The sequence below is a fragment of the Gopherus flavomarginatus genome, chromosome 4 (assembly GCF_025201925.1).
Source record: "Gopherus flavomarginatus isolate rGopFla2 chromosome 4, rGopFla2.mat.asm, whole genome shotgun sequence".
In the NCBI taxonomy this organism is placed as follows: domain Eukaryota; kingdom Metazoa; phylum Chordata; order Testudines; family Testudinidae; genus Gopherus; species Gopherus flavomarginatus.
The window spans coordinates 60,373,376-60,385,375 of NC_066620.1; the positions used below are offsets into that span (position 1 = coordinate 60,373,376).

General features: G+C 40.3%; 1 protein-coding gene and 1 non-coding gene across 2 annotated transcripts in view; both read right to left on the reverse strand.

The window, feature by feature from the left end:
* Positions 1-12,000, reverse strand: part of WDR43 (WD repeat domain 43) — a 35,132-nt gene that overhangs the window by 1,223 nt on the left and 21,909 nt on the right. Inside the window, exons 8-17 of the mRNA XM_050948529.1 lie at positions 11,492-11,663; positions 10,891-10,977; positions 7,596-7,727; positions 6,915-7,052; positions 5,401-5,487; positions 4,128-4,159; positions 2,427-2,490; positions 1,377-1,490; positions 782-851; positions 92-144 (exon numbers count right to left, since the gene is read on the reverse strand). Coding sequence (XP_050804486.1) covers positions 92-144; positions 782-851; positions 1,377-1,490; positions 2,427-2,490; positions 4,128-4,159; positions 5,401-5,487; positions 6,915-7,052; positions 7,596-7,727; positions 10,891-10,977; positions 11,492-11,663 — 949 coding nt within the window. The remainder of the gene's footprint in view (positions 1-91; positions 145-781; positions 852-1,376; positions 1,491-2,426; positions 2,491-4,127; positions 4,160-5,400; positions 5,488-6,914; positions 7,053-7,595; positions 7,728-10,890; positions 10,978-11,491; positions 11,664-12,000) is intronic.
* On the reverse strand, positions 9,778-9,855 carry LOC127050416 (small nucleolar RNA SNORD53/SNORD92). Its single transcript, XR_007774227.1, has one exon. It is a non-coding gene; the product is annotated as a small nucleolar RNA SNORD53/SNORD92 (small nucleolar RNA).

A 12,000-nucleotide genomic window follows, 5' to 3' on the forward strand; every position in this document is an offset into this window, starting at 1 on the left:
CTTAATATTTGGTACAAGCATTTTTGCAATCCTATATTTCTATGATCTGTCAAGTGAAGGACTGAAGTCCTGGACAAAGAATTTTACTTACATCTGAATCTTTATCTGCAATCATCTCATCTTCAGAACCTTCCTCGGAGGATTCTGTAAATGGAAAATGCTACATAAGTCAGGAGCACACAACAGGTTTGATGCAGTCTTTACTCAAATGAAATCCAAGATCACGTGCCACTACATATATTAACTGGCTGTGCCATTTAAGACATCTACCAAAACTGAACATTAGGTTATTTTGATCAGTATAAATCAAGCACTGTTGCTCAATCATCCTATGCACAATATTTCAGAGTTGACATAAGACCCAAACCTCAGGTCTACAGATATTTTAAATCTTCTGGATTCTGGACAGATTTGGAAGCGTCTTCTAGTGATTTATCTTCAGGAAAGGTGCATTCTGCACTACAGACCTGGGCCAACAAATCTGGACTCCTGGCACTAGAGTTAAGTAGTATGTTGGACTTGCAGTTACCACTAGGGTTTTCATAACCGGAGAGGAAAAAATCCAACCAACCAAAAAGCTACTTGACAACTCCATACCACCTTTTCCCCTCCAGTCTTCAAGCAAATCCTCCATGGTAGATCACACAGCGAGAGGCACAGAATTGGAATGTGGATGACTGGCAAACGTTAGCTGTAACCTTAGTAAAGCAGCTGAGCTACACTAAGTGTACAATGGTTCAATCTGTTCCCAAGGTAACCCCACATGAAGTCGTCTGCTCACCTTCCTCATACACTAGTTTTGCAGTCTGATTAATATCAGTTGCATCCTGTATTTTTTCCAGTGCTGCAACCTAAAAGAGATTTGCAAATATCACAATAAATTGCAGTCATGTAATCCAACCTTACAACCTACCAAGAGTTTACAAAACTCATCACAATTTAAGTGAAATCTTCATCAAGCCTGGATTTTATTCTTCCATGCATATCTGTAGTTTTAAAACAGTTGAGTATTTAGGATGGGCAGAAAAGTTATAATACTAAAGAGAAGAGACACGCATCTTAAGTGGTTTAAAATTCTCCTGCTTATTTCCAGTCTAAAATTCTTGAGGGTCAGCATATAAATCAGAAGGAAAAATGTGACTGAACCTTCAATGAAAACACATCCCCAATTAACTAATATTAAGTCAGTTTAGAAAAATATGGTCAGTAGCAAGATGCTCCTTAATCAACTGTGCTGCCTTCAGCATTATCAGTGTGACTACCCAGCAATTGTACTGAGCTGTGGATGGCAGGTTTGGTTGCATCAAATTTGAAGACAACCACTACTTCCGACATCATTTCCATCTTATACTCCAATGTTTATAGCTTGAACTCACCTGGGTGATGATAAGATAGAGTTTTCCATGGAGGCGAGAGAGCTTCTGCAATGTTTTTACTCTGCTCTCCATTAACTGATATAGCATACCCAGCTGAGGAACCAGGTCTGGCAACTTTAGAGAAAAAAAGCACAAGAATGAGGCTGTTTTGTTGTCCTCTTCCACTTCATAAGAAGATTCTAAACTGCATAGGCAGCACCTAAAATGGAATCCTTGCTCATATCGTGTCTCAGACAAAATGAGAACTGAGATTTCACTACATATGAACGATTATTACTTCAAGCAGTCTGCTAAACCAATGCTTGGCTCTATCCACTTTCAGCTCATGCAGATCTAATTTTCCTTCTTCACTTGACTGTGGTTTACAGCATTAAGAGAACTGATGGGAAGGGCTAGTATGAATGGGAACTGCACAAGTATCAGCTGAGAGTCTGGGAATGTCAATGCACATCAATGCTAACCTACGAACTCCCACATTGTAGACCTGGACCTTTCTGGAACAGAAGACCAATTGCGCCAAACTAGTGGTTTCTATCACTAAGTCAAGACTAAATTCATCCTTCACTTGTGGTAGGCTTTGAAGCCAGAAGCCAAGAGGCTAAATGCTCCTGCATTAGCTTATCCAGGACACCCAGCTAATACTCCACTTCCAGCATACTTTTATGCAGTAAAGCTAGCTGCACTCGAGAAAATTTCCAGTTAGTCTGCAGTAGGAAAGTACTTGGGCAATTTCTGTTTAAGAAGTTCACCCAAAAGGCTAGATCATCATATATTAAGCCAGCTCTGTGTATAACTCCATAACTAACAGAGGCATGGCTAAGCAGTTTGATTCAGTGCTAATGGTTGTACTGGATAATGCCAGCTACCAGGCAATTTATAGCATGTTGTGGCAAAAAAAGTGTTGCCCATGACATGAAACATCTTTTTTGGAGAGGTTCATTTAGACAGTGGTAGCACCAGATTAGGATGTTAGGAGGGTTGACTTTTAATGGAAGAGCAGAGGTACACTTTAGTTAGCTGCAAGCATTGACCATAGAGCAAGATACTTACTGTGGAAAGGTAGGATGCATGTATAGTGAAAACAGACTTTAGCCACCGGACCATTTGTGAGGCACTGGAGAAGAGAAGAGCACAATAAATCAAAAATGAGTGTAGCCAAGAGAATGAACCCCTTATGTTTTGACCACTAAAATGGTTTAAATCAAAAAGCCTCAGCATTTTGTTTTAGAAAAGAGAAGCCAAGCTAGAAATAAGAACAATTCATCTACACAGATAGGAGACGTAAACAGTTCCATTAGAACTGGAACAGTCATTTAAGTGTCTGAGTTGTACTAAATTTGCTCTTCGTTGTTGCTTCCAATATCTTCCCTGACAAGTTTAGATTGATCAAAGATCTAAAGCATTCTTTTTTTTTTTTTCCTTTCTTTCTTCAAATTGTGGAGTACATTTGCTTCCCAACATAACAGGGTAGATAGCTCTGGGAGTTCTGAACTGGTCCCAGTACTGATAGAACAGGCTCTACACAGTGCTGAGATGACTAATCCAGTAGCTATTTAACAATTCTTTTCTCAATATAAACAAGTTTTACTATTTTGTGATTTACGGGTTAATATACAATTCAGATTAGATTATCCTTTGTGGTATTTATCTTTGAAAACCACATTAACTCCCAATATTGACATATATACAAATATTCAGTGTATGCACTATCTTAATTCTGAAATCAGAAAACTAAATCTGAGATTACTTGATCCCGCCCCTCCCCACACACACTTCTGCCACTCTTCTGGCCCCCACTCCAGGTTATAAGTGACGTTCTGATTTGGGAAAGGCAGTGAATAAGTATATTCTAACTGCAACTTGTTTAACCCGATTATTAAGAGCGGTTTCATAATTCATAGATGTATCTATATACACACACACTTATTTCTTAATGACTGACCTATTCATTTAAGGATTTTAACTGAGTTTCTGAAACATTAAAAGGCCATTGGGTTAACAAAGATTTTTGGTCAATGTAACTGAGATTTTAGAAGCTCTCCACCGAGCAAAATGTCTCTTCTATTAACACAATAAAAGTGCACAATCAAAAACATTTCAGTATAAAGTTTATTCAGAGGTACTACTGTGTATTATATTCATTCAAAAAATCACACTGCATTTACTGCATATTTTGTTTCTCTAATAAAAATATAAGAATGCCTACGTTTTAGCCATTTCTCTCTAGGGCAATTAAGGCACCTACTGAAGTTATCTGTTTATGTGTGATAACAGAATTTCGATTTATATGCAATATCACAAAATGGACATATGCAGTTTCTTCATTTCCCTGTCCTCTTGCTGGAGTTAACAGATTTTTGGATAATTGTCCTCAACTCTACTACTTTATATGTATACGGATACTTGTAGGTTTTAGCTGCTGGCTGTGAGTTTAACTATTTTGTTTTAATTATAAACTGCTGATACAGGTGGCCAGAAGTCCAGTGGATAATGAGTTAAGGGAATATTGTTTCCATACTCAGATGTCCTTTTCCATTTCTCTTACATTTTGATGTATGCAATGATTTCTCAAACAGACTGAGTTCAGAGAGAAACACCCCCAGACAGCTGGAACCTCCATCAGTCAAGTCAGATATTTCCTTTCATGAGGCTATAGTTTTAAAATCACTACCGTGGGCCTCCTCCAAACAAATGAAAAAGCACCATTCCTTTAAAAGTCAGCTAAGCTTCCTTGTGAATCATTTCTCTTACCTGTATGGGTGACCTTGCAACCTCTTTGTAATCTGAAGAAAGAAAGAAAGATGAGGTCACTTAGAAGTCTGGTATACATGACAGTTCTCATCCTAACATTACATCTGTATATCAACCCAGAAATCAGGGCACAAAAATCCTCAGGTATTTAAAGTCTGCTAGAAATCACCAGCGCTAAATAAGACATACACTGTGAAGCTCATGTTGGTTGCACTGTGTCCTTGTTCAGTGCACTGACGGCTTTTGGGGAAGTGTCTGAATGGGTTATCAGTTCAAAAGAGAAATCCACTTCTGGGTAAAGTTACACTTGAAACATTTCAGTCCAAATACAACTGGTGGCGTTTTTTCAAATCTAGTTGAATACATGTAGAGAATTAAGATTAAAAAAGGTAACAATGCTTAAGTGACTTAGGCTCTAAAACCAATTTTCGAAAGTGACTCAAGGTACTTAGGAATCCAAGTATCATTGGAAGTCAATGGGACTTGGGCTCCTAAATCACTTCTGACAATGGGACTTAAGCACTGTAAACAAAATGTTCCCCCTCAACTGGAAGTACAAGTTCAATGCAACACTGTTGCTACCATGCCAGCTAAGTATGTATAAGGTCCCCATCACTGTAGTATCGCTGAGTGCCTCTAAGTATGAATGGAGTTATTCTCACACTACCCTCTCAGGTAGGAGAATTATCCCCATTTTATACATGAGGGTCTGAGGCGCAGATATTAAGTCACTCATAGTCTCAAAGAAAGTCACAGAAGGAGGAAATAGCAAAACCAGGAACTGAACTCTGATCTCCTGATTCCTAGACCTGTGTCTTCACAAAACCATCTTCCTAGTTTTTATTCTGGAAAAAAAACACCAGAGTTAATCCCTAGCAGGACTGACAGTAAGACAAGTTTACTGAATGTGGAGTTATTTTGCATGGTTTCAGAGTAATGCAGAACCTGACTCAGCTCTCCTGAATTAAACGTTTCAGTGACAAGTCAGACTAGTCAAAGCTGGCCTCTGATAAGTGCCCACACCAGTATGAGGCTAATACCTCGTTAACACAACGAGGACAATAAGCCCAACTCTGGGAATGATATTGTTTCCAATATTTGCCTCAGAAGACAATTGTCAGAGTCAAGACAAAAACTGCTTCAATACTGGATAACCTCCACACCGAATCTATGGAGTAAAACAGGTGTATATTTGGACTTCCCAAGCAAGAAGAAAAGCCCAGTGTTAACTTGTTCTACAACAGCAGAAGTTCTACAGCAGTGATTCTCCTACCTCATGCAGCAATGGAATGACCGCATGTACAGGTATCTTAGCTATTGTGTTCTTTATTAAAGCTTCCTTCCTTGTTTGAAGCACTTTCTGTGAAAAGAGGGGGAAAATATGAGATCAGAGAAACATCAATCAATAAATACGTATGTATACAATCAAGGACACCAAGGACATATCTACAGGGCACAGAACAGGAGACAGAAAAAGATGAGGTTTGAATCTCTGATGCTCACATCTCAACCTTGTATGTAAAGTTTGAGCACATGTGTGCCAGAGAGAAGATGAGCACGGAGTCATCATTAATGGGGCACTTTCTAAAGAGACAAGCAAGTCCTTTGAGTGATATGCAAAAAAGCTGCTAGCATGTTTGCAAATTACAGAAGAGGTGTTTTTTCAGTAAATATAGTGCTCATGAAAAAAATGCTGGAATGATTAGGTCATGGAGACAACTTCATTTTATCCATCATGTAGCCACTCCATGTCAAGATTGAGGTACGCTGGAGGAAGTTTTCCTAGCTACTGTCAATGTTCCACCTGTACTGTAGATAAAGGACTTCAGATTCAGGATTCCCAATGCAGCACCAAATTTCTCTTAAATTTAACCCTCCCATTCCTACACACACCCCCAACAGCAGGTTTATCAGTCAACTGACTTGTGGGCCCTCCAATACTTATTTATCCAAAGCATATCCACTCAGAAGATCTCAAGTCAGGTCTAAGTAGAAACCATGCTCTAATCAAACCCAAAGGAAAAAGTGACACATTATTAACATTAATGGAAGAACAAGTCAACTGTGACACTACAGAATTTATATGGTTAGATAACTATTTTAACCTGACCTGTGAGGAAATGTTATGTTTAATTTTGAGAAAAGACGACTAATGGGGACCTGATAGTCTTCAAATATGTTACAAGGAGAATGCTGATCAATTGTTCTCTACATTCATTGAAGGTAGAACAAGAAACACTCAATCAGCTTAATCTGCAGCAAGGGAAATTTAAACTACATATTAGGAAAAATTTTCCAACTATAAGGATAGTTAAGTATTGAAACATGTTACCTAGCGAGGCTGTGGACTACTCATCACTGAAGGTCTTTAAGTATAATTTAGACAAACAACTGCCCGGGATAGTCTAGATATACTGTATGTGGTCCTGCCTCAGTGTGAGATGAAAATCTTTCAAAAGTCCCTTCCAGCCCTACATTTCTATGTTGTACAACACCAATCTCTGAAATCCAGGGGTTGGGAGGTGGGGGGGGAATCCAGAAGACATCTTGCAAAGCAGATCAAATAGAAAAAAATTAGCAAATGTCATCAATTAAAACAACATATATATGACAGGTAAACATAAAGGCACTTCTGTTTCTATGCTGCAAGGCAGTGGGATAATGCAAAAAGCAGCGGAGCGCAAGTGGAAAAACAACACTAGTCATACAGTCTAGTATGCACAAGAAGCCACTTCACAAGTCTAAGCAGAATAACTGAGCATCACATGGTGCTCTTATAACACTTACATTTAAGATATTAGGATCATTGCTTTCCAAGCCCTGAACCAAAAGCACCGCAAAGCTGTCAGTTTGTGGAAGGCCACCTTTTGTTTTTATTTTCACAGTATCAATATCCATTGCACCAAGACGGTCTTCAATGCTATCCTGCAGAAGAAATAAATATGGACAGTGTCACAAACCAACTTGCAACCAAATACATAAGGCTCGGACTCTATCAATTATGTTTTTTCAGAGGTGTTTTCTGAGCCACCAGCTGAAGAGCACTGAACCCTCTGCAACAGTTCTCAAGGTCAAATCCTATCTTGCTATATTTTTTACACAGGACAAGTTCTCACCTCTCATGACATAGCAGAGACATTCAGGAAAGAAGGAGCAAGAAGAGCTGGAGAAAGGGAATATGGCACCTGTGTTGAGAAGTGGGGTTCCAAAGCCCAGCAACATGCTCCAGCAGAGAGAAGGCAAGAATACAATAAAGTTCTTCAACAACATGGTAGATCTGTGGGCAACATGTAGGACTTGGACGCAAGAGTGCCATCATTCACAGCTGTAGGGGAATTCATCCCAGACGAAGCTCATTCACATCAACTGATAGTATAACAGTTAGCTCTCGGTCATTATTTTGGCCAAAAGGGGAAACAGGTCCAATCTGGCATGCTTATTACTGTTTAGTAAGAGCACTTTGATTACCTCTTTGTCTCCAGGTTTTCTTTTGCTTTCCATTTTCTGCATTCCAGAGGACTGAGATTTGATGGCTGCACTATGTCCAGGAATTCCAGGCACTAAAACTTTGGCTTCTTTGTTCACAACAGGCGTTTTTACCTAGTGATAAAGAGACATTCACACATAAATAGGAAACATGTTCAGGTGTGTTTTCTGTAGTCCAAAACACTGGTTTATTGTTTCAGACCCAGACACATGGCAAAACCATTCCCTGCCACATATTAATATCTCCTCTCAGAATCCATGTCTGGTAGTAAGACAAGAAAGTCCTATAAGGAAGTTTAAGGTTGATCCAAGTGGACCATTTGCTAAACTAACTCAATTAATATTTTTAACTGAGCTAATTATGCACCAAGTGAGAATCATTTATTTATATTCCAGGGTGTTCAACTAGAGGAAGTGTTTCCTAATTACACTTAACAGAAACACTTGTATCTTTGCTGGAAATGTATATAGTAAGTGTAGAAAATTTAACACCTTCAAACAGGGATTGCCCTACCTACCGCTGAAAGACATTCTTGTTTAAGGTTGTGCAATGCTCCCAACATTCTTTGGCTGTTGCTTGCTTTGTCCACTGCTTGCAAGAAGAGCAGCCCGTTGGAGCTAGCTGGCAGGGGCTTGGAACTAGGGTAGGTCGGCAGCGCCCTCATCAGCTCCCTTAAGTTCCTTGTGTGGCAGTCGCTCAGCAGGCTATCAATTGTCAGAAAGTTCAGATGTCCCTCCCCACACTGCCCTGTGCTGTACCTGCCCTCTGCCCTGGAGCTGCTCCCAGAAGCCTCCTGATGGTGTGCAGAAGGTTGGGAGGAAGAGGGGTGCTGATATCAGGGTGCCTCTCCTAGCTCCTGTACCCCATCTCCACAGAGCAGGGTGGGGACACGACAGAGCTCAGGACCAGGACGAAGGGAGCTTGCTGGCAGCAGCTGCTGTCTCAACTTGCCGATCTCCTTAAAAAGGCAGTGTACTTACAGTGGAGTCAGCTACTTAAATGGGCAATGCTCTCTCTCACATACATGATGTGTGTCTGTCTCACACACATATGCACCCACCAGCACTTTGGAAAGTGGGGGGAGTGGTGCACTCCAGTGGGATAGCGTGGTTTCATTATTACATTCAGTTTCCACAGGGAATGTCTGCAGCCACTGCCATGCGTCTATTGTGTCTCTTCCCTTCATTCGTAGTGCCTTGTAGAGTGTGAGGCTACATTAACGTGTTAACCCTTGAGGGCTCAGCCAAGTGCTAGTTCATCATTTAGCACTAAGACATTCCCTGGGAAATATCCCACCCTCTGACTCAATCACCTCAACCAAGCTCCACAATCATCATTGCTGTGTACAGTATGGAATTGTTTAAAACGTATACTGTGTCTGTCCTTTGTCTGGCAAAAAAAATTTCCCTGGAACCTAACCCCCCCCCACACCACCACCATTTACACGAATTATGGGGAAACTGGATTCATTTAACATCATTTCGCTTAAAGTAGCATTTTATAGGAACATAACTACAACGTTAAGTGAGGAGTTACTGTATATGTAGTTGTGCAGCAGGAGAGAGGGCATAAACTACAACAGACAAAAAGAAGGGGGCGTGCAATCAAGTTTGCACACTAGAGCAGTGGTTCTCATTTAGGGAGGTAGAATACAAGTATCTGAATTAAATCAGGCCAGGATGCCTGAATAAGCAACCCTTTATCACAGAAAGAAACACCATGGGATCTTTAATGAATACAAGGAAGTTGAGTTGTAAGTCTCAACTGAAAGTCAGCACATCCAGCAGCACAGTGATTATGCTGGATCAGTGCGGATGCATGGAAGCGTGACACATACAGAATTCCAATAATCACTTATTGCAGAAACCTGTTAGGGGTCATCCATTCAAGCACTGACCCGACTTAATCCTTCTTGCTTTGAAATATGATAGGTTCCCAGTGAGCAGTAGCACTGGATGTCAGTGCACCAATACAGACTAGTATAATGACTGTAGCGAACTCCTTCTATCACCTCATTTCCAGTAAGATTTAGGTGTAGTAGGCAAAAAGAGATATTCTAGTTTCAGGCTGTTACAGTACAGCAGGTTTTGAAACCTACTCCAGCTACAGATATTCGTAGGGAAGTGCCAAGTGCATGACACATGGAACTCTTCTCCAGAAGGCATGCTCAGACAGCCAAGAGAAATGTGTCTTCATGGAATTCAGCAATAAGCGAAACCAAGACGAAAGTCATCACAGCAAGCCCAAGATTCCCTATAGCTTTCACTTTGGTGTGTCTATCATTGGCTTCATGACTACAAAAGAACACAAGCCCACATCTGGCTCACAGAAACCCAGAGATGTAGCAGTAGTCCGAAACCTAATAAGCCAACTCATACAGCAAAATGAAGTGTGCCACAGATTCTTGGTGTTTCAACTCAGAGTTATCAGTAAGTGTAGTTTAAGAAAATGCCACCTCTATACATTTACACTTGTGGGCTAAGCACACTGAGTCTACAAGCCAGGAATCTTCTGAGCAGAGTGTCCACCGGGCCAACTCATATCATAATGCAGGGTTCCCAGGGTAAAAAAGGGGGAGCATCCTCTGCCTTTTTGTTCTTTCTACTAATTCAGAAATTCTTAACCTGAAGAAAGCTGAGACTCCAAATTACAAAGGCAGGGGCAAGGATTATACAGCAACAACACCCTTCACCAAAAGCCACTTACTGATAAGTGTCTTCAAGGTATCCTTTCCTTCTAATACTCTGTGAACCCTGTACATGGGCCAGAGGTGAAAAATGGTCTCAACACACATTGCTGTGTAGGATTTCAAGTTCACATTCCCAGGTGCTGTATCCCTGGGAATTAGAACATATGAAGGCCACCTCACAGAAAAGACAGGACACTGGATTTAAGAATCTACAAAAAAGGCAGGATTAATTTTACAGAAATACTAAAACAGGAACACCCAAGCATTGCCCAACTGAGGGCTGCAAGGGCAAGTTGTCATGATGCAAGGATCTGCCCCTAACTGGCAAAAATTGGAGATGCCTAATTTTGAGTATAGAGATGAAAGCAGTACTAGTCCTAGTCACCAATACCCTATCTCCATTCAAGCACTGTGTGCTAGGACCAGTAAAAGCCAATGAGATGCATTTTGTTCAAGGAATGCTATTTGTTATTGAACTTCTCCTCAGAAGTAACCAGTGTAGAACCCTATCTTCTCTGCTAAAATGCAAGGCCTAGTATTGATAAATAAAAAACTGGAACAGGGACTATTATCTTTCAAACACTCACCTTTGATACAGACATTTCTGTTTGAAGTGCCATGGTCTTTTTAACATCCCTTATCAAGCATATGTGAGATTCGGTGGTGTTCAAGGACTAACATGGGGAAAAAAAGAAACAATGGTGTGTTTAAATTATGTGGACTGTGATTCATGAAGCTACTTTAGCAGGTTAGAAATAACTTAGCAGGCTTCATCAGTAAAGTGAAATTTCGGTTACTTCAGGAAAGCAGTTGCTGTGCTTTTCCCCAAGTCACCAGATTCCTATGTCTTTCAAGGGAACTTGTTCAGGTAATGGAGGACCTTCAACTGAGGCATAAATTTATTAACACCAGTTTTAAAGTTGCTGCAATGGAGTGGTCAACAATGCCTGTTGGAACAACAGCAGGAAATACCCCCAACATTAGCTATATTATGTTTAATAAAAGAAAGCAGAATCAAAATTCCCTTTCAGACAGCTGTACTGAGGGCACTGGACACACCACAGGAAAGGGTGGCTTTACCTTGCTATGCAAGTCCACATTAAAAATTCCTCCATTCAGAGAGTAGTTGGGAGTTTGTGTTACATGCTTACAAAACATTAGATTGCAAATCGAGTAGGCTTTACATACCATTCTCTCAATGACGGGTTGTAAGGTGTTTCCATACACAAGCAGTAATGACTGCTTGTCAGAGCAAAATGCAGCTGCTAGAATAGGGACTGGTTTTGGCATGGCATCACTATCCTTTCCAGATGTTGCTATCTGGATAGTACAATTCGCTGTTAAGGGCTTTTTGCAGTATCTGAAAAGAAATTATTTCATCAAAATAGATTTAGTTAAAAACAAGAATACTTTGCCTTTCTATAGCACCTTCTATTAGCTCTCCAATCAAATAAATCTCAATAGTTTATAATTTTAAAGGTGGGTTAAGTGAGGCACAAGGAGGTTAAGCAATTTGTCTAAATGTGACAGTCAATAGCAGAGCTGAGTGTAGAATGCAAGAAACTAATTTTCACAGTCCTCTGCTCTAGCCACTAGATAATGGTCTCCCACAGTTACATATCCAAGGTACCAACTTTACAGAACACAAGCTCTGAGAAATAAACATAGTGTCTGAGAGGCAACTGGGTCCTATCTTA